This window comes from Hyposmocoma kahamanoa, unplaced genomic scaffold, assembly GCF_003589595.1.
Source record: "Hyposmocoma kahamanoa isolate Upper Pololo Valley unplaced genomic scaffold, ASM358959v1 88, whole genome shotgun sequence".
Classification (NCBI taxonomy): Eukaryota; Metazoa; Arthropoda; class Insecta; order Lepidoptera; family Cosmopterigidae; genus Hyposmocoma; species Hyposmocoma kahamanoa.
Genome location: NW_020654466.1, coordinates 20,932,901 through 20,960,885, shown reverse-complemented (window position 1 = coordinate 20,960,885; position 27,985 = coordinate 20,932,901). Strand labels below are relative to the sequence as shown.

General features: G+C 36.6%; 1 protein-coding gene across 1 annotated transcript in view; it reads left to right on the top strand.

Moving 5' to 3' along the window:
• Window positions 1-27,985, top strand: part of LOC113235658 (myosin-IB) — a 92,962-nt gene that overhangs the window by 42,466 nt on the left and 22,511 nt on the right. Inside the window, exons 2-4 of the mRNA XM_026471486.1 lie at window positions 14,844-15,000; window positions 18,056-18,171; window positions 26,944-27,014. Coding sequence (XP_026327271.1) covers window positions 14,844-15,000; window positions 18,056-18,171; window positions 26,944-27,014 — 344 coding nt within the window. The remainder of the gene's footprint in view (window positions 1-14,843; window positions 15,001-18,055; window positions 18,172-26,943; window positions 27,015-27,985) is intronic.

The window sequence follows — 27,985 nt, the reverse complement described above, 5'->3', positions numbered from 1 at the left end:
ATTAACTATTGTAGCAATCTAAGAGCACGTGAAAACTCGACAATCATGCTCTCATTCTAAATAAATAGCAATGACTGTAGTCGAAACAGGCTAGGACGATATTATACGAGACTGAATCTCAAAGCCCTGTTAGGCCAACCAAACATGATTAGAATGGCCCATGGCCACCAAACAAATAGCGACTAGAGTTACTCCTTGCCCTGGGCCTCTTTCCTAGCTTACGTTACTGGTTGCATTTGCATACGTGATAGGAAATGTTGATTTGTAAGCACGACGACGTAGAGGAGTCAAGGAAGTGGGTAACGACTGATGTGGAAATATGCACCGTTAATACGTAAGTATGTTACGCCAAGTGTCAAGTGTCACTGACATTGCTTACGGTTTAAAATAGAGTAACTTTATAATGTACAGTCAATATAAAAAGTAGATAAACATTTCATACGGGCGCGGATCAATATAAACTATTAGCCGACGCTGTCGTTATTTATTGGAAGACCAATAATACAAAAAAAGTCATTTTAAAATCAATATTTTGGCGCGCGTTTTAAGAATACCCACAAATGTTGAATCATAAAGTTGGCATATTTCATCGTGTTATGCCAAACCATGCACAGCGTTACAAAGGTGTTACAAAAAAGTACTGCAGTAAGGTTCGGATGTATTTCGACGACGACATTATGACGGAAAACCATCAAACAACACTTAGAGCTCTAATTCATAAGTAAAGACAAGAATTTTTATGGAAGAAAAATTCAAAAATTTCCCGAAAGATGGGTAAAGATCGTAGATCAACATGCATACACATATGTCTGTAGCCAACATATAATAACAAGATGCTCCTGCCCATACGGTATTATCGTTGGCGGACATTGACCATCACCGAAATATAAATTTATTTGATAACAGTGGACAAAAATGAAGTATTTACAAAGAAGTCTATGTTTGTATTAATCAAGTAATGACCTAAAATTGATTTGTATGAGAATGATGTGTTGTTGTAATTTCATTTCTGTATGTTCAATTCTCTTTTTTGATACCTCTAATTTACGTTTTGGGGAAACGTATATTATAGAGTTAAGTATGTAAAATAGACAAAGAAATAATTGATCAAAGTCTGATTTTTTTTTTCATTTATACTTTGGTATCGCATGTACTTTTTGGCCAACTCAATTCATTCCTTCCATCGTCGGTCGGGTCTAGGTAGAAGCCGTAGCCAAGCATAGGTCGTGTATTCGAATACGGGCTCATACATATGAGTTTCTCGGAATTTATGTGCGAAACTTAATTTACCATGAGCTTACAACACGTATGAAGTTAGTAACGGATTGATGATGACGATGATAAACGGCCGGTCTTAATGTTTAATTATGTGCCTAATACTATTTCAAAGTCAATTCTAGATTCTAAAGTCTGCATGCCTAGCGTATTCCGTATTTAGCATGTCGAGGTGACTGACTTCGTCCGTTTTTGGTAACAACGCTTTGCCACGATTAGAGTAGCTACTTTAGCCGCATCTATGGTTATTTTTAGGACTTTTATTTGTATACTTATATCGGTTTTTGAGAGACGCTAAACAGAAGTTAAAACAACGCTACGTTTTTTATGTAACAAAATTGTTACTTGGTCTAGCGGTAAAGACAAACGTGGTAAGAAAACGTGCATGTTAAACGATTAAAAATTCCAACCCGTCTTTGTAATTGGTGTAGTGAACATATCCTTAAAACGACCCAAATAACTGTCACCGCGTTTAAATTACTGATTTATTAGATTTTGTCTTATGATATTAGGTGACGGAACGAACCAGTCGTGTGCCTGGTGGCAAGCGACACGCCTGTCCATAACCGAACATCAGTCGATTTTATAACACGTATAAGTAATGAATAGGTTTAGGCGCGCGTTTAGTATGCAAACCTTATAGACGGTAGGTCTAATAATACGTCTGTAGTGATTCCAAGACTGGATCGACTAAGTCTTTGTAACGATGGGGCACTAAAGATATGGTCATACAAAAAACACACGTTTTACTATTTCCAACTAAACTATTAGATTTATGGCAAAATGTGATATGACAATATTTAATTAGGACAATAAAATCACTCGATTGGTATTTTTTTAAAAAGGTACCGTGAAACAATCCAATGTCCGCAATATCGCTGATTAGACCCACTGTTTTTTGCAAAGTTGGGATAAATATAGTGTACCTGTCCCCAATTACGTCAATTATTATGTACTCAAGTGATTACCCGAATCCCGAACAGGGCCAGGAGCTTTACCATGAACTCTTATTACGATTCAATTTAGGACCTAAATTAACTCGTTGAGAGACAGCGCTACATGAAGTGTATATCACCATCCCGCTTTTTTGACGTTACAAACCTACACTGAACTGTAATAAGAGTTCATGGTAAGGCCACAGGACTTAAAAAATATTGTCGTAAGGCAGTCTCCATTTTCTGTCTATGTTCCTCGAAGTTTATGTTAAAACACTCTACCTATTCCGATTCCTGGTTATGAGTCACCAGGTCTCCCTTTGCGGAACAAACTTATAACCAGAAAACAAAACCACTCTCTGTAATGATGTTATAACTGCTACAAAAGTAGTAGCATTGTCTAAATTTAACTGGCACAGATCGTTAATATTACACAAAAATAATGTAAGGCCCAGATGATACCCTGCGTGACACCAACATTTTACAGGGTTCTTTTCACTCTGAATCCCAATTACGCATTCGGTGCTGGTAGCAAGATAATCTTTCACTAAAAGCAATTGGTTGCCTCTTTTGCCATACATTGCAATTTAAGTAGAAAGTTGTGATAAGAGACAAAATAGAAAATGCCTGACGTACAACGGTGTGCTAAGGCATATCGTCCGTTTATTATTGTATTAAAAACTCCGCCGTTTAGCTCTTAAATCTATGTGCAGTCTGACACGGATTTATGGTTGTCCAAAGGAAACAATTACCCCGGCGGACACGCAAATCAGCAAACGGCGAACGCCACGTAAAGTGATTTCGGCACGCGATTCCTTATCGCCCCTTTTACAATTTCTAATTTTTAAATGACACCACAAACTATTTTTTTTATGTTATTTAATGTAAGCAATTAAAAAAAGGATAGACAACATCGTCAAAGTCGCGAGCTGTAGGCGAATCAAGTTAGTGCAAGATAGGTCATTGATGACATATTAAAAATATATATTTTTTTTTATAATATCCAGTGACGGGATGAACAAGTGCACCTGATGGTAAGCTACACGCCTGTCCATAACAGTTGCAGTGTTACTCAGGGCTTTAAGTCATAAAAATTTGATGGGCACCACAACTGCGCCCGTCACCCTGAAACATAAGTTGACAAGTCTCATATGCCTGTAATTTCATCGATACTGCTTGGCGGCAGAAATAGGTAAGGTGGCAGTGGCGTATTAATAACTTGCAAAAGTTACAAATCTATAATAAAAAAATAGGGTGGTTTGCATTAATATTAGACATAACTGGTTGATGACTGTACCACCTCAGTCAACCGTGACCATGGGACCTCTAAAAAGCCCGAAACGTTGGTTTGTTTGAAAAAACAAATATATGTAATATTTCAATCCGGAAAAATAGTTTCATTTTCTGTTACTCCACTAGTTTGTTATTATTATTATAACAAAGATCGAAATACTTAGAAGAAGAATTCATTCGAATTCAAACCACTACCCTCAGGAAATACGTGTCAGATGCTCTGACAATTAAGCCACGGAACGAAACAGCAGACTTTAAGAATTTTTCCGTGCGCTTATTGCAGATCTTTGTTTTTAACGACTTTTTTGCCGTAACGCTATTTGTGAAGAATTTATTTCTTCAATGGTATATTAAGATTACGTTTTCCTTTTTAACCGACTTCAAAATTGGAGGAGGTTTTTTTTGTATATATGTTACACGATAACTCCCGGCATTTGTGAACCGATTTTGATGATCCTTTTTTTGTTGGAACGAAGGTATCTCAGAAGTGGTCCCATTTAAATTTGAAGATAATATTCCACCTCTAAGGGCGGCAAACTAAGAGAGGAATGACTTTTGAGATCGGTTTTTTTAGTACACTGTACTGTTTTGTTATTGACATCAAGTACCGGAAGCAAATCGTGAGCCTGATGAAAAGCGACACGATACCCATAACAATTGCACTGCCACTCAGAGTTTTAAAGATCAGGGCCCTGATTTTAATAGCCCATCCGCAATGTATAATATTGCGGATGGGCCCCGACTCGGAAAGGACGCAGTTTCCGACCGGGAGAGGCAATCAAAATAAAGTTGCTGCGACAAGTCTCATATGTCTGTGGTTGAAGCACAACACGTAGAAAATAGGTAAAAACCTAACTTATGCCAAAACTATCAATCAAATAGTTCTGTTAAAGTGGACACAATCCTCTAATAGCTTTACTTTAACAGCTTAACTAATAAAGGTTTATACGCGACGTATACCAAAGTTATAACGCCATTATCAATAAATAATATTTGACATATCAGTTATATACATCTGTTCTTATGAAATAAAAGCGTCATAAAAATAATACAAGTTACTTGAAACAAATTATGTATATCTCTATGTCTAACTCTTCTACTTAAGCATAAAAAGATAATGACTAATTTCACGTAGAATCTTTAGACATTTAATATTGCCGTTTTGTTAATGATTCAGATTTGGCTTTATAAAACCAATGGTTCGATATGTAGCATTGTGTACCTTAAACAAACCTTATGTTGAATTCTTAGAAAACCTACACTATAATATGATGTGAAATAAGCATCCAATGGTAATGTCGTATTTTGATATTTTGCTAATGCCAAGAAAGTTGACATTCGCCAAATGTCAAAATCATTTGTTTCGACACCCGTTTCGTATTCTACTGAGAATACTTGCTTTCGTATCGCGAATAGATTATATTTAAAAGTTTTTATTTATTATATAGTTCAAAAATATAAAACTGAAGTTGCCTACTAAAAGCGCGTCCAAACGTAAAAACGTGCCCAGATGAGGTTGAAAAACTATAGTGAAACATAAACTTTGTACTAAGGGTCGTATTCCACAACTCTACTCAATGCTCAAGTCAGGACTTGAGCTGACTTGAGTATGATTTCGAGCACTGGAAATACGACCCTAATGGCAAGGACTTGAGTATGATTTCTAGTGCTTTAAACCATACTCAAGTCTTGACTTGAGCATTGAGTGGAGTTCTGGAATACGACCCTGAGAGTGGTTACACAAGGTGACTGCAACGATGCAAACGCGACCTTCCTACTCAAGGTACCCAAACAAGTTACTACTCCCGTTCCCTTCTTAAAATGCACGCAGATGGCCCATTTGTTAAAATATATAACAAATTATCAGGCGAATTTCAAAACATAAGGAATGATAATAAATTTATATCACAGCTGAAACAAATTATTTTGTCAAAATGCTGCTACACTGTAGATGAATACTTAAGTGATAAATATATAATGAAATTATTATTATAGTTATATTATTTTATTTTTATTATTATAACTATGATTTTTTTAATATTATATTTTTTTATTTGGTTATGATGACTCAGGATTACTATTATTATTTTATAGAAGTTTGTTTTTCAGCGCATTTAGTTTATACAATTTGAAAAGGACATATATCAGCATAGCGTCCTCCTCTCTACTAAAATTGCTATGTCCAAAACGGTCCACAATTGGTTCTCATGGTTATAAGTTTTCATCTGTGTATATTTACATTGTGGAATGAATTAAAATGACTGATTACTGCATCGATGCAAACGCGCGACTGCGTCTATGCAAACGCGCGATTGCATCGCTACACTTGAAATTTGTAGGTGATAGTATCGACGCAGTCCCGCGTTTGCATCGATGCTATCGCATGTGTGTAAAGGTAGACTACATTGCTACTGCATCGCGTTTGCATCACTGCTAAAAGACCGTGTGTAACCGCTCTATACGTTATTATACAGCTTCAGCGTACTTGAATGACAAAAATCCGCCGTAGTGACCCGTTTAGCTGCTGCATGTATTCTCAATGTAAGATATTAGAAATAAATACTGTAAATGATAAATGTGTACAAAAGGCGAGATCTTGGCCCGAAACGTTGGTTTGAAATTAAAAAAATTATATGTACATATCTTAATTAAATTTTTATTGAATTGATATTCAATTATTTTTTGTGAAATTACTCCACTAGTTTGTTATAATTATTAATACAAAGATCGAACACTCAGAAAAAACACTCAATAGATTTCTCATAGATGGCGCTACGGCTAAAAAGTCGTTGAAAGACCAAGTACAAAGACACGACGCAAAGCATATAGAAAAATTCGTGAGGTCCGTTGGTTCGTTCCGTGGCTTAGTTGGTATAGCGTCTGGCACGGTATGCAAGAAGACGTCGGTTCGAATCCGACCGGATCGAAAGAATTTTTTCTGAGTGTTTTTTGTGAGTGGTCGGTCTTTGTATTAATAATTATATATATATTGAAATTAAAAATTGTACGTCTATGAGAAGCCTAATCTTCGTTCCACTCGAGATCCTTTTCGAGATTATTAGTCATAAAACGACTTGTCACGACACCGCATTAAATCTGATGCATATCTTGTGAATGACGTCCGTTTTCGGGAAGCACCATGACTCACGGCCACATTCGCGTGCTTTTTGGACATATGCATTAAATAAACCAACACTTAAAGTGACGAGAATTGACGAATTGCTTTTTTTATTGCCTGGAAAGAAGGAGACTATCATAAGGACTAAAACCTCCTCACCTACTCCTTTTTACCGACTGTGTTTTTATTTTTTTGTGTGTGCGTCACGCGATAATTTGTCAACCGATTTTAATGATTCTTTTTTGTTGGAAAGAAGGTACCTCAGATGTGGTCCTATTTAAATTTGAAGAAAGTATTCCACCTCTAAGGGTGGCAAACAAGGGGAAAAATCACTTTTGAGGTCGGTTTTTTAGTACTGTTTACTGTTTTTTTCTGTTTCCCTTTTATCATTTACTCCATTTTTGTCATTAGTTAATTTAGTTTTATTCTCTCTTGTATTACTGAGTTTTTTTGTGAAATAAGTCCACTAGTTTTGTTATTGATTATTAACTTGGGAATGGGACTTGAAGCCACGACCATGCTGCACCGTAGCATTGCTCTTACCAACTGAGCCACACTTCAACTTCCCGAGCTGTCGAAATTCTCCTATGTGTTTGTGTTATGGATTTTTTCTTCCCTCTTTTTTAACCCGTCACGTGCTCTAGAGATACAAGGCGGGTGTTTCTAACGCATAACTGTGTTTTCATCCACTATTTTTGAAAAGTTACATTAATTAGAGTGGCACTGCAACTGTAAGGAATCGCTTACCACCAGTCGCACGACTTTCACATCATAAAAACAATCTTCATCTGAATCTTTCAAACCTTTCATTTGAAATTCTGAAACCTTCTCTCGCTCGGAGTACTTTAAAAATTCTTTTACGATTAAGGCTGTACAACTATGGAACGAAATCCGTCATTCAAAGTCACTTCCCGTTTTTAAAACTGGATTGCGTAAATATCTCCTGACACTGTCCTAGTCTGCAACGTGTATTTATTTATTAGTAACTATAAGTTTATTTAGGTATATTTATATATACTAATATACATGTAGGTCATTGACTTACAATTATATGGACGTCGGGTCCGCGCTAAAAAGTGTCCGAACTTATAGGGCGTTAAAATCGTATACAGAGCGTCATTGGTTTGTTCGACTGACAGCGAAGCAAGCAAAATTAGACAATACTGCGATGACATTACAATTTAAATTCAACGTTTTAGCTTTTTCATATTCCTTTACATGTCACTACGTTTAAATAGGTTGACTTGGGACATTTTTTTCGTCGTTTTTGTATTAGACCCGTCGTCCATTTATTTGTAAGTCAATGATGTAGGTACACTATATCTTCATTTATTGTTAATTATTGTTTGTCTATACAATTCAAAATTTGCTATTGGCACACTTCGTATCCCGCTCTGATTGGTTTTCCTATATCTCAAAGGTTGTCTGGAAGAGATCGCTCTAAGCGATAAGGCCGCCGTCGCCCACATTAGTTTTAAGCTGTCTATGTACTGTTCTTGTTCCTGTGTGTGTATTAATAAAGTGTATATCTACCAGTGGCGAGACGTGAAAATTGTCTTTAGTAAAACCGGAGTAAAACAAAAAACGCTTGCCTTAACCAGTCGTGGCTTGGCGACTTATTAGCACACAAGATACTAGTATACTTTATTTCATTGGCTAATTTTTCTACTTTTAAATATAATATTTGATAATACGTGGAAAATGTTAGGCAAGCCGGTGGCAATCGAGTTATATGGACGCCTCGCCACTGTCAAAGTCGAAGTCAAAGTCAAAGATTATTTATTCCATAGGTAAAATAAATTTACACTTGAAATCGTCACATTTAAGCTACTGCTCGTTCACTACGCTGACCTCCCTGAGAAGAACGAGCAAGAAACTCTAGGGATTGCTCTTTTCAAATAAACTTAAATGCTATGGAATACACTTTGAATCAAATTTGTGTGGATTCTGGAGCCATGTCGTCTTTCCATACATCTTTATCTAACACGTAGTCTTCAATTTTGTAATATGATTTTCCGATCAAAATATTTTTAATGTAGTTTTTAAACTTAGGAAATGATAAACTTAATATATGCTCCGGAATCTTATTGTAAAAACGTATACAGTTCCCCATAAAAGAGTTGTTTACCTCGGTTAAACGAAATCGTGGTACCATGAGTTTGGACTTAGCTCTAAGGTTAATATTATGGATATCTTCTTTCTTATTGAAATTATGTATATTTTTACGGGCATATAAAATATTTGAGTAATTGTACTGTGATGCCACAGTCATTATACCAGTCTCCTTAAACTTTTCTCTGAGAGATACCCGAGAGCCTATTATAGACGGTACACAGAACGAATCGCTCGTTTTTGCATTGTTATCTATCTATCTGAATCTTTCCTCAAATACGGTTTTCTATTTGCTCACCTATGAATTTCCATAAATAAACAATCCATCTCATTTACCTAATTGGTTATTTATGACCAACTGATTACAAGATGAAAACAACAATAGGTAAGCAGAGCACTATTGTTTATTCTGTGGTAAATGGCAACGAACGTTCTTAAGGATAATATTCTCCAGTTTGTGAGTACATCCATAATCAGTTTTCAATGTCACTGGTATGTTCCACCTCATAAACTACCCGTCATATTTATTTTAAGAAACTACGTTTTATTTTTTATGCCAAATCCATTTAAAGAATAATCTAACCAAATATAAATATAATCTATATGAATTATCCAATCGATTGTTTTAGATTGGTATTTTTCCAACATGTACTCCCCAATTCCCAAGTCGTATCTCGTGTTACAATCAATGAATTATCAAAATCGATAAAATAAGTTATGCCAAAGAATATTACAGATACAAGAATAAAATTATCACAGACAGCATTTAAACTTGTTGATTAACAAGAGGCCCAAGGGGACTTACGGCATTTTGATAATAATGAACATGCCGTCGGAATTAATAAAATATATTATAAAGATGGCACAAACAAAGAAAAAATATTCCGATCGGATTGGAATTAAAAGCAGTACAGCTCCTTCTGAAAGAGTGCGTCCAGAGAAGTACTGCCACCTTACCTATTTCTGCCGCCAAGCAGTAATGTTCGCATTACTGTGTTCCGTGAATGTGTGAATGGTAAGGGTGTTGTTTTTCTGAGTGTTCGATCTATGTATTAATAATTATAACAAACTAGTCGAGTAATTTCACAAAAATAATTGAATATCAATTCAATACAAATTTAATTAAAAGTAGTAGCTGTAAAGTTACCTAACTGGGTGACGAAATACTTTCATAAATGTCTCATAAATGGCGCTACGGCTGAAAAGTCGTTGAAAACCAAATACAAAGATCCGTCAAACAAGCATATGAAAAAATTCGAGAGGTCCGCTGGTTCGTTCCTTGGCTTAGTTGGCATAGCATCTGGCATGGTTTATTAGGAGACGTCGGTTCGAATCCGGCCGGATCGAAGGAATTTTTTGTAAGTCTTCGATCTTCATACAACTAGTGGAGTAAATTCACAAAAAATAATTAAATATCAATTCTATGGTCAACTTATGTCTCAGGGTGCCCCTCAGATCTTTGCGATTTAAAGCTCTGAGTGGCACTTACCGTCAGGCGTACATGTTCGTCCCGTCGCTTGATATTATTAAAAAAAACTCGGACCGAAAATTCCTTCGATCCGGTTGAACTCGACCCAATTCGAGTACATACTATCGAAGGAATTTCTCTTTGTATTTGTTAGATCTTTGTATCAATAATAATAATAAACCGGTTTAGTATTTTCACAACATAAAATATATGAATGTCATGGTGTTAAAAATATCACAATATTCAATAAAAGTAACAATAGAAACTTTGTCCTGCAGAAGCGTGCTGAAAGGCCAATTTACAAATAGTGCTCGAAATGATCTCTGCGTCACAAGTATAAGGAAATTAACATTCGTGCACTGGCGTCATAGTATAATAATGTAAATGAATTTTGTATAATATGTATATGTAATTTATATTAAGAGGAGTTACAATGACACTACAGTAATACCCCGCATTGCGCTATTTCGTTATAACGCGATTTTTTAAAGTTCGCGCTAAATTACCCCGATTGACGCAGATGCATTTTAATTTGATTGATTTAGCCAATTTGAACCCGTAGCTTCCCAGTTACTAAGAGTGCATTGTCACAGGTAGTTCTTTCTTGGTAAGTTCTTTAATTTATAATTACATTGGTACTGTCTGTTATCCAGTGACTTGTAAAAGATAATTTTTACGAACACTGGCTAAGAAAGAAGAGCGTAAGAACTTGAGTTTGGAGACGAAGATAAAAGTTTTAGAAAAGATGGGTTCGTTCGTTACAATATTTAGCCTGTTATTCGATCATACACATAGCAATAAAAAAAGTACAACCCTGTTTTAAGCGAATTTCGCTTAAGGGCGCGTGTCCACGCTAAGAAACGTCGCCGGGTCTATGCAAGAATTCGTGTCGTTTCTACACACGAACTGTGTACACTGACTCGGCGCCGGCCAAGAAAAAAATCTTGTGTACCCCGACACGACGCGCTCTGCCGTTGTTGTATGACGGGTGTTGCTTAGCAGTCACCATATACAACAACATATTTCTTCCCACAGTCGGTAGTAACACGACAACTACCTGGAAGACCCGTAATGCACTGACACATTTTACCCTACACACGTCTGCACGAAAGCATTCGTATCGTGTACATACTCATCATTTTCTGTCTGCTACAGACACAACATATTTTCGTGGCTAGATCCGACGAAGTACTTGTCGTGTACAAGACGACGACGAGTCTACCAATTATTTTTCCTCGGATAATCGTGCATTACTGTGGCAAGATAAATACGCATAAATCATATACTACCTAAGTATCTACCTAATAATAATAATTTTAAGAAATGTATACTTAAAATTAATGTTTTTTTATTGGCATTTCTTGAAAATCTTCCTTAAGAATAATAAATATTTCTCTCCATGCCTCAAAAGTACATCGTTTATCTTTATAAATCTCTAAGGTTTTCTCCCACAATACGGGTCGTTCCTCTACTAAGCTTATAAGTAAATCATGCATTTTATTAGTCGCAATGAAATTAGTGATGCAACAATGGTTCATTGCAACACTGGTTTACACTTGTACGTTCGTTTACTGACAACAATAGCGGCAGAGCGCGTCGAGTCCGGGGTAGACACGATTTTTTTTCTTGTCCAGCGCCGAGGCAGTGTACACAGTTCGTGTGTAGAAACGACACGAATTCTTGCGGACACGGATTTTGTAATTTATATATAGTAATAATAAATAATAATAATAATAAACCATTTATTTCAGGCCATAGCCCATAAGATAATGGTGTTAGTTGCAAAAGAAAACCTTAGAACTATGTTAGTATGATTACATTGAATTTTGAGATATTGATAGAAAATTTAAATATTAAAATTTGGAAAATGCACAATATTATTACTTAATTTGACCAGTTGTAATGTTTACCCAAAACTTTAAAATTGTACAGTCAAAACGATGGGCAAACATCCTCAGGATGCCATTGCCACTGTCACGCACTCGCTTTAGCAGAGACGACACTTTTTTACGCCTATAATGGCACAAAAGTCATCTGTTCGTTCTTCAGGAAAGATGCACTGCAGTGCCGTGGCAGTCCCAACAGCATCCTGAAGATGTTATTGTATTGTACTCGTATTGAGTTGTATGTACGCTGTGTATATCTAACCCATAGACTACTCGAATACATTGACTGACAAAAAGCTTTAAAAAGCGTAACTTTCACCTGTTTTGTACAACGAGTGAATCTACGGGCCAGCATGTTTCCTCTCACAGCCAGCGCTCTGCGCTCCCTTTCAATATCTAGATCATGTTTCATGCTGTCAATAATAACGTGACCAAGATATTTAAACCTATCAACTAATAACCACGGCTGTCTGTAAATAGATGAAAACGAAAAATGTTTCTTAAACAATATGTACCAATCACGAAAACGTAAGAACTGGAAGTAAATTGCAATGTGTTTTGAAAAATGATGGCACATAACATACGAGATGAATCGGTGCCAGGCGGACTATGGCTTGAGCCTTCGCCTGAGATGCAACCCGTGGCCAGCAGTGGGACGTATAAATGAGTCAATGGTTATGATGCAGCTTCTGCGTTCTTATATGACACAAAAATCTTGTATGGTGTATTTATGATTAGTGTTGTGTTGTTATTGTAATGTAATGTGAATGTGTGTATTGTAATGTAAAGTCCTGCGTCTGGTGGTAAGCGACACTCCAGTCCATAACAGTTGCAGTGCCACTCAGTGCTTTAAATCGCAAAGATTTGAGGGGCACTGCCACCGCACCCGTCACCCTGAGACATAAGTTGACAAGTCCCATGTGCCCTTGAAAACCGACACGCATTAATGCCTCACATTCCTGCTTGGCGGCAGAAATAGGTAAGGTGGCAGTACATCTCCGGACAAACTCTTTTACAAGGCACTCTACTGCTATTAAAAATTTCGGTTAATGATATAATATGATATGATTTGAATATATACCGTATAGTATAAATACGTAAAAAAATAGCGTTGATCGCTTTTGTTTTTAGCAAAAATATTAAATAACACGAATGAATAAATAAACAATTGTCCTCGTTTGTTTGCAGTTCCCAGTGTCAGAGTACTTTAGGTGCTGTACCCCGTCAGTTCATTTGTTAATTAATTACTCCCTTAAGCAATGACCGGCTGTTAAATCAGTGTTAATTTAGATTTCGTGGCGAGAGTTTCGAGCATTTCATTTGTAAAGATGCGAAATTAAATAGTGTTTAAAATAATTCTACAAAATCATGGGTTTTCGTGACACGGAATCTTTGTTATTCAGAGTTATTTATTTTCGGTAAGAGCCATTTTTTATGATATCAAGTGACGGAACGATTAAATCGTCGGGACGGAACGATTAAATCGTCGGCACGGCTCTTTGTGGTTGTGTTGTTATTGTAATGTAATGTGAATATGTGTACTGTAATGTAAAGTCCTGCGTCTGGTGGTAAGCGACACGCCTGTCCATAACAGTTGCAGTGCCACTCTGAGCTTTAAATCGCAGACCGAAGGTGTAAGGGTTGCTGCCCCTGCGCAACCATAAGACGTCATCATTCAGCCTTACGACGCCCACTGCTAGGACAGGCCTCCCCCAACGATCTCCAACGATTGGTCCTGCGCTGTGCGCATCCATCGGCTTCCCACAAACTTTACCAGATCGTCGGTCCACCTGGTGAGGGGCCTACCCATTGAGCGTCGTCCGGTGCGCGGTCGCCCTTGAAGAACCTTTCCGCTCCAACGGCCATCGGCTCTCCCAGCTAGGTGCCCACTGCCACTGCAGCTGAGCAATTCTTCGAGCTAAGTCGGTTCCTTACCTTACCTTACCTTGGTTCTCCAACGGATTTCCTTATTTCTGATTCTATCACGTAGGGAAATACCGGGCATCGCTCTCTCCATTGCCCGCTGAGTGACCTTGAGCCTTCTTATGAGGTTAGGTTAGGTTAGGTTAGCTAGAGCCTTCTTTCCGTCTTGACTGACTTGAATTTGGCCTACGCGGCGGCTGGATTTTAAATATTGTTGCCTAGTAAATATAATTCAGATTCGCGATTAATGTAGGTACATGAAATACAGTACTTTAAAAGTACCACACAGAAAAATGTACATACTTTTCCCATAGTGCTTATATTTATTCAAGATAAAATGTTCAATGTATGTAAATCACTAAATTTTGTCAGCACATTGTTAATTCTTCTCTATGGAAAAGGAGTAGGCGGCAACATAGAAAACACTTGATAATAAAACACTTGAAAATCATTCTGTAAAGCCTGTAGTTACAGTTTCTCGTACAGATATCTGTACGAGAAACTGGAATGAAGAGAAATTGAATCTGCAAAGGCAATTTCTTAAGAATGTCATCTCATAAAACAATCGGATATAAGGGTTCGTTCAAGTACTCAGTAAATTAAATTAAACTATTATTAATATTCTGTTATGTGTCTGAAAATAAATCTTTTAAATGGTTTAGTTGGTTATCTGAGATCCGTATAGCGAAACGAGGTACCCCGTACTATCACACATATATTCACTTTCACTCGGATCTCCGGATCTGTGCTGATAAACTATGTTCTAACGTAAGTCATAGATTAATGACAAATTGTAATTGTAAATCTTTATACATTGCTGATTTTGTCTACAGGCTCCTGCGTCCGGAGTCAGTCTCGGGCGTGATGGAGCACGCCCTGCAGCATCGCGATCGCGTTGGCGTCCAGGATTTCGTGCTGCTCGAGGACTACCGCTCCGAAGCCGCTTTTATCGACAACCTGCGCAAGCGGTTCAAAGAAAACCTCATTTATGTGAGTTTCCTTCTATGCTTTCCGAATCACACTCTTCATACAATCACAGTAAGGGCGCATTTATTTGACATGAATTCCATCGCGTGGCCTCCGCGCAGCGACCGCGTGCACGTGTTTAGAGACCGAACTGTTATAGCAATTTATTTATTTAGTTTTTACATTTTAACTTAAATAAGCCCCGGGCGAGTGTGGCTTGTCTTTGGTCTACGCGACGTCCGCGTGGCGACCGCTCGGTTGTATTATTCCGAGGAATTTAAATGTTATTGCCTAGTAATAGAATTCAGATTCGCCATTAATGTACATAAAAGCGTGGTAGCTGGGCGGTTGCCGCGCGGCGGCCGCGCTGAAACTTTCGCGACGTGTTGTAACCGGGCGGTTAAGAGGTAATACAAAATGTATCTAAGAGCGATTACATACGGCGACTGTTAGCAGTGATGCAAACGCGATGCAGTCGCTAATTGTACGGGTCACGTACAAGATTTAGACGCTGAGTTTGCGCCCTACTTTACGTGAATCGACTGGTTCACTTTTTATTATAATTTAGTTGATATAATAACTCGTGTCGCAATCGGTCACATAAGCATCCATATAATAACTTGCATTTAAGCAAAAATAAACTTTACGATTGTACGTCAACTCTATAACTTAACTAACTACAAACTACAACTAACTTAATTACCTACACTCAAGACGTCAAAGCCCATACACTAATTGTCTACCTTTACACCAGCGCGCGCGATTTTAAACAGCGATCCAAACGCGCGATTGCATCGCTACACTTGGAACTTTTAGAGGATTGTATTTGTATTTGTATCGCGTTGTGTTTGTATCGACGCATTCGCGCGTTTGCATCGATGCAATCCTTTAATAGTTCCAAGTGTAGCGATGCAATCGCGCATTTGTATCTATGCAGTAACGCGTTTGCAATCACCTATAAATCGCAAGTGTATCGATGCAATCGCGCAGCTGACGTACGCGCGTTTGCATCGCTGCTAAAAGTCCCCGTTTGTAATCACTCTTAGTGTTACCGTCTCACAGTCTTAGAAAATCTTTCACAGGTGACACTTCGAAGCTTAATAATTGATGTGTTTTTAATATTCCAAACGCGAAATGATAACTCACGTGTGCCATTTCTGTATTGTTTAGTAAAAAAAACTTTGTTCTTTGATTTTTAAACTTAAAAATTACAAAAATAGGAAATGAAACTATTTTTTCGTATTTAAATCGCGTATATTTGTTTTTTCAAACATACCAACGTTTCGAGCTCTTTACGGGTCTATACAAATATACGCGATTTAAATCCGGAAAAATAGTTTAATTTCCTTTGTGTAACAATCGCGAACGAAAACCTAAGAGCTCGATAATTACAAAAATGTTAATGAAAAGAAAAGTACTAAATATTTATTAACTTGGTTTTAAATTCTAGAACATTATTTCTTTAACACATTGATACAAAGTTCGAACGAACACAAAGAAACATCCTTCAATCCGACTGTACAACAGATTGCCGGGTCGAGTCAAGTCGGATGCAAGGAATTTTTCTTTGTATCTGTATAATCTTTGGATCAATAATAATAACAAACTAGTGGAGTATTAATTAAATGTTTATTGAATTGATATTCAATTCTTTTTTGTGAAATTACTCCACTAGTTTGTTATAATTATTCATACAAGTATTAATAAAATATAATATAATAGTAATAATTATAACAAACTAGTGGAGTAATTTCATAAAAAAGAATTGAATATCAATTCAATAAAAATTTAATTAATACAGTGAATAGCGACATCTCCCGCCAGGACTGGTAGCTGTAAAGGTACTAACTTGGTGATCAATCTTTCATAGATTTCTCATAGATGGCGCTACGACTAAAAAGTCGTTGAAAAACCAAATACAAAGACACGACTCAAGCACATAGAAAAATTCGTGAGGTCCGTTGGTTCGTTCCGTGGCTTAGTTGGTATAGCGTCTGCCACGGTATGCAAGAAGACGTCGGTTCGAATCCGACCGGATCGAAGGAATTTTTTCTGAGTGTTCGATCTTTGTATTAATAATTATAGTAGAGTAATTTCATAAATACACCGCGCCGGCGCTGCGGGCCATTACACTCCTCAACTCCGTTCTCGAGGCACCACATACTGATTTATTTGATAGCACGGTTGGATGTGTGATGAGTGAATGTAGGAAAGTATTTGAACAAATGATGCCTGCAAGTTCAGTTCTATGAAATCTATTACGTTTATATTTTTCGTTGTTTCTGTGTTTGTGGCGATTTGGACTTTTACCTGTGAAGTTAAAAATGTTAAATAAATAAATAAATAATAACTTTTTTTATAATAAAGTCGATCCCAAAAGCTTGTGGAAATCGGTCGAAATTCAATAAACCGGATTCATCCCCTAATTTGCCACCCTTAGAGGTAAAATATCTTCTTCAAGTTTGAATGGGACTACTATTGAGGTACCCCCTTGGAAACAAAAAAGAATCATCGAAATCGGTTTACAAATATCGGAGTAATGACGTAACATTTAGTAGCAGTAGAGTTCCTTGTGAAAGAGTTTGTCCATGGAAGTACTGCCACCATTTCTGCCGCCAAGCAGTAATGTGAGCATTACTGCGTTCCGTGTGGAAGGGTAAAGGTGCAGGAGAAATTACAGGCACGTCGGACTTATCGACTTATTATGTCTCAGAGTGACGAGCGCGGTCGCAGTGCCCGTAAGATCTGTGCGATCTAAAGCTCTGAGTGATTGCAACTGTTATGGACAGGCGTGTAGCTTACTACCTTTAATGTCAAGTATATACCAACGGATTTATATTATATAAATAATGTATGAAAAATCGCGTAGATGAACGCGTCATTATGTTTTTTTTCATCGAAAGAAAAAGTTAGGTGCATCACAGTTCATCGTCAAGTTCGAATTTCAAAAACCTTTTCCGCTAGCGTGGAGAGAAAGAAAGGGAGACAGAAAGCCTTTCCGAGCTATTGAGGTGAAAAAATCTTTTAATCTATGTAGATAAGGTATCCTGATTGATTAAGTTGATGTATTTTCCAACAGACATACATTGGCAATGTGCTGATCTCGGTAAACCCCTACAAGCATCTGCCCATTTACACCGAAGAAAAGACGAAGCTCTACTTCAAGAAAGCATTTTTCGAGGCTTCTCCACACGTGTAAGTGAATTATTTTTTATTACTACTTGTTCTTATTATTATTTTTGCATAATGTATAAATAAAATAACGTAATAAATTGTAAATTTTACTACGCCATTGGAAGGTTTTCTGCACAGGTTTTCCTTTTTTAAGTACCAGCGGTCATATCTACTGATTCTTTGATACTTACTTAGGTTCTGTACACTATGCATGTTGTATTATTATTATGGCAAATAAATTTATTATTACTTAAACTAAAAATAATTTCCCATTTTTTAAATACTTTTCACTCGAATTTCGACGCTATTCTGAGAGGATAAATGTTTTATTCTTTCTCTTTATTTCTGCAATGAAAAACATTGACTATAATCAAGATATATCGAGTTCTTAGGGCTTAGAGACCATTGTCTTAAACTAAAATGTTGTAAAAAGTTTCTTAATTCTTAATAATAAGTATTTAGGTAGTATGTGGCTGAGTTGCAATAAAATTTTTGTTTAGATGACATTTTAATCGAATCTTTTTATTTTCGACATAAGCGACCTCCTTGCTTGAACTAACCTGACCTATGTAAGGAAGTATGAGTGCCACAAAAAAAAACTCCTTACTGTCCATGGCTGTAATGGGAAAAAAAGGGATTCGCTCTGGGCCTTTTGGAGGGAAAAGTGTCGTTTTTATTTTGACTTTCAATTATTTTGTGTAATCTAGTTTAAAGTGGAATAGGATAGTGCTATTGTGCCTTAATCGAAGATTAAAACGCGAAATTACACGAATCTCGAACTGAAATACCCGTATCGGCCCTTAATAAGGGATCCCGAGTCAATCTAAGCACGCCGCCTCAAATTGCCTATCCTCTTTGTGGCGGCCATATTTACAGAAACATAATTAATTAAACGAAGACATGGCTCAGAGGACTTGTATCCAAGCCAAAATTATTAATAAAAAAAATAGGAATAAAAAAGGCCTTAGAAAAGGTTATTTAGGAGCTAGCTTAACTATTATAAGTTAAAAAAAAATTACGTCGTAATTTTGCGAATTAAAATCTTAGAATAATAACGCATAGAAACCTAGCCCGCACACGCTAAGTGAGGCAAATTGAAGCGCGCCAAAAGGGCCTACACGAGCGGGCGGGCCTTCAGTGCTCAAGGTCAACTTGCACCGCGAACAGATCAAGAATTTTAGCTAAAAATGACGAAATGTGCGGTAAATGAGTGTAAAAATACGTCAGACAAACATAAAATAGATACTAACATCACATTCCACAAGGAAGTAACGCGTTTCAACTTGTATTTTTATATAAATATTCACTAAAACCGAAAATTAACCTACTACTAAAACTAGCCTACATGAATTTGATTTTTGCCTCACTTGTGACAGTTCGTTTGATATGAAACTATCATTCTATGCGTTATTATTCTAAGATTAAAATAATAGGGGTTAAAGTATGAAATTGCCGATTCGTACTGAAAATCTAAATTGTTTATTTTTTAAATTTTTAACAAATTTATTTAATCAAAATAGTTGCCATTATTATCTATACATTGCTGCCATCTAATGGGAAGGTTATTAATGCCTTTGCGATAGAACTCCGACGATCTAGACTGCACAAACTGTGTGAAAGCATTTTGTACTGCCTTCTGGGAAGAAAACTTCTTGTCACGTAGATAATTGTGCAAATCACGAAAAAAATGGTAGTCCGTTGGAGCAAGGTCTGGTGAATACGGAGGATGACGAATGGTTTCTAACTGCAGTTCCTGAAGGGTCAAAATGGTTTCTCGTGCTGTGTGAGGTCTCGCGTTGTCGTGGAGCAATAATGGTGAAGATCGATTCATGAGTCGGGGTTGTTTTACTGCTAGTTTTGTCAACATGGTTCGGAGTTCGGCACAATAGACATCTGCCGTTATTGCTTGACCAGATCGGAGAAAACTATAGTGAATAACACCATGTTGAGACCACCAAACAGTTACCATTACCTTTTTATTGGTAAGTTTTGCTTTAGGACACTGTTGTGGCATTTGACCTGGGGTCAGCCATTGCATTTTTCTTTTCCGGTTATCATAAAGAATCCACTTTTCATCACATGTTACAATTCGATCCAATATTCCTTCATTTCTGTACCGGTTCAACAAGGCAACACAAGTTTCAACACGCGTTTCTTTCTGCAGATCAGTCAAATCATGAGGCACCAATTTTTCGTATTTTTTTATTTTATTGATTTGACGCAAGTGAGTCAATATTGTGGGTAAGGTAACGTTAAACCATGCCGCTAATTCCTGGGTAGTTTGACTAGGATCGGCTTCCACTATCTCTCTTAATTCATCGTTATTCACCTGTGTGGGCGGTCTTCCTCGTGACTCGTTCTTTAAGTCGAAATTTCCATCACGAGAGCGTTTAAACCAAAATCGCACGGTGCGTTCATTAGTAGACCCCTCTCCAAACGCAGCATTGATATTGCGGGCTGTTTCTGCCGCGTTAGTTCCGCGTCGGAACTCGTATTTTTATTATTTATATATTATTTCTCTATTATACACCTACATCTCTTTAGTCTTCTATTATTTCATTACATTGTTGGAGAAAATCACTAATATAAACCTTGGCGGGAACGGGCATTGACTCGTATTAATTAAAATTTTAAAACTCTCCTATTTAAGCATAAAAAACTAGTTTCTTTCGAGAATCTTTACACCTACTGAAAAGTTATCATTTTGCAGGCCTTATTACTCCAAGGGTGTAAATTATATATAAAGTCATCTTCAATGTACTGCAATTATACACCTTTTTACCTTCACTATAGCAAGAATTGCAATTGGCACACTCAATGCATGCACCATACACGTACGCTTTTCAGAACTCTATCATTGAGATACAAGCTTATCAACCGATAAATTCAACAGTTATGATTATGACCCGATAAATAATATTATTTATAATGATATTTCTGTATGACTCACCTTTAATAATCCGCCCGAAGGTAAAATCCAATAAACCGGCAAGCGTCTTAGCCTAGTTTAATAAGTCGACTCAAAAAAATAATCTATTCAGTTAAGAGTTTATAATGCCTCAAATGGCGTTGGTTGATTCAGTATAACAGTGAAAATTTGAAAATAATATATAGTATAATATATAATATAAATTGTGGATATACATTGATTACTATACGGTGAGAAAACAAAAGGCAAAAGGAACCATATAGTACCGGAAAAAATTGAATTCGAACTTAGAATGAATCGACTCTTAAAGGGAATGCTTTTAGTACGAGCCCGTTTGTTTTTTTTAAGATACGAAATGATGGGACGTGCAAGAGCTTTAAATGGCAAAGACGTCATGTGCTCTGCCACTGCGCCCTGAGACATAAGTTGACAAGTCCATGTGGTTGTAATTTCACCAGCACTCTTAGGAAGTTACCACACTAATTCACACGAATTCGCATTGAGCCGGACAGAAAAATCTTTATGTTCATGTAATAAGAGCGATAAATTATAGCGCTAGATAAAGTTAAGTATAAAGGCAATAAGTTAATATGCAACAGACGGCCTTACGATAGAAATTTGGGACATGCAAAGGGGATGCATTCAAACAGTACACTTCACAATAACGATTAATAATTATGTTTACTATATTTTTTCGGATCTGGGTGTTTGTGGTATACAAGTGCTTTAGGTACTTACTATAGGATCAAAGTGTATGTGGTTAGTTTACGAGATTTGAAATATTTGTTGATGTAACATTGAACCGTAATGCTCCCTCATAGACTCTTTATTAACTCTGCAACGGAAACACGATCCACGATGTCTCGTACGATATTCCACGAGCTCGCGCGTGCTCGCGACGGCTATTAATGTCAATCGCGAGATTGTGGGATACAGTCGCGTGCATTAAAATGTAAACGTTCACACATTTTTGAAATTATGTAAATTAGAGATATTTAAAAAATGCACCTTGTGCTATTTCAAAAATAAGTAATCACGACACCATTTTAAAAAAGGAACACTTTTATTTCAGAGAAAAATAAACAAACTACAGTCAATGAAAAATATATAGTCCTGGTGTCATACATGTATGTATCTGAATCATTTTCGTAAATATTTATACAATGCATGTTATATATGTATTTATAATTGCATTAAAATGTACACGATTAGGATTGTGATTTTATCATAATTATGTAACCACTTTTAAAACATTGCATCGTTTTCAAAAATATACATACACACTTAGAATAATAACGTATAGAATGATAGTTTCATATCAAACGAACTGTCACAATTGAGGCAAAAATCGAATTCATGTAGGCTAGTTTTAGTAGTAGGTTAATTTTCGGTTTTAGTGAATATTTATATAAAAATACAAGTTGAAACGCGTTACTTCCTTGTGGAATGTGATGTTAAAATCTATTTTATGTTTGTCTGGCGTATTTTTACACTCATTTACCGCACATTTCGTGATTTTTAGCTAAAATTCTGGAGCTGTTCGCGGTGCAAGTTGACCTTGAGCACTGAAGGCCCGCCCGCTCGTGTAGGCCCTTTTGGCGCGCTTCAATTTGCCTCACTTGGCGCGTGCAGGCTAGGTTTCTATGCGTTATTATTCTAAGGCTGTAATATAAGCAGTTTGTTACCTGTTAGAACACATTTCCTGTCTATAACATAAAATACTAACATACTATTAAAATACTCTACGGGCTACTACAGCATATGCTGACGTAAGTCCCGTGTTGGCATGACGTTGCAACGCTGACCATACTAGACTATTCACTATTTTCTTTAACGGGGAGAAATGCTTTATGCATACCGTCGAGCCTTATGTGGAACTGACCCTCCGATGGATACCAACTAAAAACCCCCGGCGGCCACCTTGCCTTTTGTCAAAGTTTCCGCGCTAAAGGGGAGGGTTGGACGCTTGACCCATCCCCCCAAACGGATAAAACCGTGCAATGCGGGCATAGGATCCCCGTCTCTTGTCCGCTGGCCTCACTAAGCAATTCTTCCCCGCCGCCTGCGCCGGAGCGGATTCGCGTCGACTGCGTCTTCGCGTACCCGCTCCGCGGCCGCCTTTAGCAAGGTGACTTCCTCGCCGCTGACTATCTACTATGCATTTTTATGTAAACTGTTTTTAGTATGGTTTTGTGTTGTTACATTGTGCCATAATAAATAATCATTGAAAACCCAAATACAAAGACACGACCCAAGCACATAGAAAAATTCGTGAGGTCCGCTGGTTCCTTCCATGGTTTAGTTGGTATAGCGTCGATTCAAATCCGGTCGGATCGAAGAATTTTTTTCTGAGTGTTCGATCTTTGTGTTAATAATTATAATAAATAATCATTTTTGTTTTCATTATTGCCAGGCCCGTCTGGGCAAGTGCTCTGGACTCTGGACCACGCGATCCAGCCCCTATTTAGTTTCAGATCATCATGTCATTCAACATCAACCCATTTGAGGACCTTCGTGGTGACTTGCACACCGGTGTTCATGGTGTCGCTATCTCTGATTCGATATTCGAAACCACGGCCTCTGGTTGAGAGGCGGTAGGTCAAACCATTGGTCTACCACGGGTTTTTTAATTTCAGGTCACCAACCGATAAATATATTCATTTTCCGAAAATCAAACGATAATTACTGATTATAAATATATTTACTAATTATACTTACTTATCATCTTTTTTAGTAATCTAATGAACAAGGGGCCTTACGGCCAACTCTGTCTATCTATTCTATCTACAATGTGATTCCCCGAAATTATATTTAATTTTTACATATAGTTAATAGCGACGTAACTGAAAAAAGCAAATATAATAAATCTGGAATTAGAAAAATCTACTCTTCATGCTTGCTGCTAATAAAATAGTCCTCTGTCATATAACAGTAATAGGGGCCCCATTTTCCTTAGTTGCCCAAGGCGTCCAAGACGGCCCTGATTATTGTTGTTGTAAGCACCGCATATAACCCAGGGGGTAAAAAATTAAATTAATTGACTTTCGTTTTTCGTGTAAGGGTATTTGAGCACTGTACCCCCGATCCGTCTTCGTTCCGAATCTGAAAATATAATCTGGAAAACTCGGAGTTCAGTTGTTGCTTGTGCATTGTGTCCAATCCGAAACTTTGTGCAGAAATAAACAAAATACCATAAATTGCACATCAATTCATAAATTGATAGTTGAAATCAGTGTACGACCATTTGAATAAAAATTTACAAAGCATAATAGGCGTTGATACTAAACAGGAGCCAAGTTTAAATTAATATAGAAGAAAATGTTTTGTATAACTATATCTATTTGCCAAGTTTTTTCAAAATCGCGTAACATACATACAAAAAAAACAGACACTCGGTTTGAGAACCTCCTCCTTTTTTTGAAGTCGGTTAAAAATACGAATTTAACATCGTTACGTTAGTGTAACATCGCTTAGTAAGAAAAAATCTTGCAAGAAGTCGAGACTTGGTTAGGTCATGGAAAACAAAAGACAGTAAGTTAAAGTGTTTTTTGTTTCTTCAAAAAGTTAAAGCTTCAGCTTTACCAAGGAACATTTTTACGCCTGGTCATTGTTATTTATCCCAAAATTTGAAAATTGCCAAGCGGTTTGATGCTGCCCCGTCAGTCGTCATCAGTAGCTTGTGGACATGGGATCTGTGTCAAATTTTCTCCGCCTGTTCTTATTTTATTCATATTCATTTTTAACCCACACCTCACCTTCTAAAATGTAAGCTCGCGTTGAAATGCCTCGCCTTGATTAATAACCACGAAAGACTGAAAATGTATGCCACTGAAGTTTTCTATTGTTAAATTATACCTGTTACAAAACTGCATAGTTCTATTATTATAAACAGTGCGAAGCTATTTATACAACTTTAGCAACTTCGCGATATTATAGTATGACTAGACCAAAATAAAGTTAATTGTTTCTAAAAGTTTACAATGCATTGAATTTGAACTACGCAATACATTGTTTTAAATTCTCCAATGTTAAACAAAATTGACCGATTATATTATTCTACAGTGACTATTGAACATCTATATAAATCAGGATAAGCGAAAAATTTTTTTTTCATGTAATTACTTGCCATATTTATTATTTACGTCATGTTTATTCCTTATAAAAAAATACGCAAGTTGTTTAACGACTTTTTTGCCGTAGCGCCATCTATGAGAAATCTATATCTTCATTCAGCCAGGTACCTTTACAGCTACCAGCAGCTGACTAGAAATGTCGTTTTAATAATTGTAATTTTTAAGTTTATCGAATGTCATGATATTTGACCACCATGATGTTGAATTGTTTTTATGAAATTTCTCCACTAGTTTGTTATTATTATCCTTAGAATAATAACACATAGAAACCTAGCCCGCACACGCTAAGTGAGGCAAATTGAAGCGCTCCCAAAGGGCCTACACGAGCGGGTGGGCCTTCAGTGTTCAAGGTCAACTTACACCGCGAACAGCTCCAGAATTTTAGCTAAAAATGACGAAATGTGCGGTAAATGATTGTAAAAATACGTCAGACAAACATAAAATAGCTACTAACATCACATTCCACAAGGAAGTAACGCGTTTCAACTTGTATTTTTATATAAATATTCACTAAAACCGAAAATTAACCTACTACTAAAACTAACCTACATGAATTTGATTTTTGCCTCACTTGTGACAGTTCGTTTGATATGAAACTATCATTCTATGCGTTATTATTGTAAGGATCGTATTCTAGAACTCTACTCAATGCTCAAGTCAGAGCTTGAGCAGACTTAAGTATGATTTCAAGCACTGGAAATACGACCCTAATGGCAAGGACTTGAGTATGATTTTCAGTGCTAACTGCAATACTCAAGTCCTGACTTGAGTTTTGAGTAGAGTTCTGGAATACGACGTAAGATTGCAAACATCGAACACTTAGAAAAATTCCTTACGAAATGTTCCGGAACGTTGGTTTGTTTGAAAAATAAATAAATATACGCATTTAGATCCCGAGTGGCCTAAGTAATAGACACGGGATTTTAAGAACTAATTATTTAATGTTTGCATACAATACTTTTTCTACTATATTTATTGTATATTTTGTTAACAATCCTTGACAACAAACTCAAATGGAATCCAAACAAAAGCTACAAAACAAAAAACCAAAGATATAGAATACAAGTGATTTTTTTTTTAATTTATTAAGGTTTTGGCAAAGCCATCAGCCTAAACATAAAGTTTAATTATGCTTCTGTAAATATGGCCGCCACAAAGAGGATAGGCAATTTGAGGCGGCGTGCTTGGATTGACTCGGGATTCCTTAAAACAGGCCGATACGCGTATTCTAGTTCGAGATTCGTTAATTTCGCGTTTTAATCTTCGATTAAGGCACGCTAGCACTATCCTATTTCACTTTAAACTAGATTTCACAAAATAATTGAAAGTCAAAATAAAAACGACACTTTTTCGACTTTTGGCCAATTTAACCAATCAGGAGCCAGCAATTTAGTAGCGTCATATTTGATATTTTCATTAGCAAAAATGCAACTTTTTTTTTAAAGTCTTATACGATTTATTATCCAATCAATTTCTGTGTACAGAACAAATTTTCAGTAAATGAATTTTTCGTTCAGTAGCGAGTGCCATAGACAATATAATTTTGATTCAGAACTAAAAAGGGCGCCTTTGTCATGTAAGGTTTGCGTTTACGAAATTGTAATTGACAGATTAAAGCACATGTGTAGGAAAAAATAGTTTCATGTCCAGATGTGTAACAATCTCGAAAACCCAAGAACCCAATATGAAACTTGTTACGTTTCAATTATGCTTGACTTATTTTTCTTACAGATTCGCGATTGCCGACAATGCATACAGGTCACTAGTATACGAACACAGAGAACAATGCATTTTGATCTCCGGTAAGTTTGTAAGAATTATTTTACCGATGGTGCACACAGGTGATACCTGTTTGAGAGCTTTATCAACCTTTTATATGTTAAATTATTATCATTAATCGCAAGTTTCTTACCACGGTATGAGGTATTTTTATTTTTCCGATATTGACCGTGAAGATGCATTGAAACTATTCAATAACATAACAATAATAAAAACAAAAACGCTTCGTCTTCATATTCGCATGTGGATACAGTGAGTATAGTTTGTCGAAAAAAAGTGAGTGACAATGGTAACGCCCCAAGTAATCGAGATCATGGTGGTCGTTGACAGCGAAAGAAGGTAGATAGATACGTCTGTTCTTAAAGCTGTCATCTGCCACTGGCCAGTCAATCCGCGACCATGGAGAACTTTACGACCAATAATGATTTTTCTTAAAAATGTTTGTACTTTCTAATTACCGTATCCACGGCTACGGTAATTAGATCTAATTACCGTTTCCATAAAGTATTCGTATCTTAATAATACGAAAACTTGTTGTCTATTCTAATGCCATTTAGATATATTGATAATTACCTAAGCTTAAAGTTGTTCATATTTCAATGTTATTGGATACTTTAAGCGAGAAAAAGCAATGGCTACGGTAATTAGGCTGAGAACACCGAATGTGACAATGGCCAGTGACCGATCCGAAAACATAAAAAGAATTCATGCCGTGGTAAGAAACCTGTATTAGTGATAATAATTTACTGAATAACCACGAAAGCCTTAAAGTCTATATTCTAGTGTTGATGATATATAAATTTTAAGCTCAATACACATTGCTGCGGAACAAGATGAAAGCGTGTTTTTGTTTTTTTATAATAATAATATTAATATATAATTTAATATTTTTATAATAATATATATATATATATTATAATAAGTGACGGGACGAAGAAGTCGTGTGGCTGATGGTAAGCGACACGCCTGTCCATAACAGTTGCAGTACCACTCA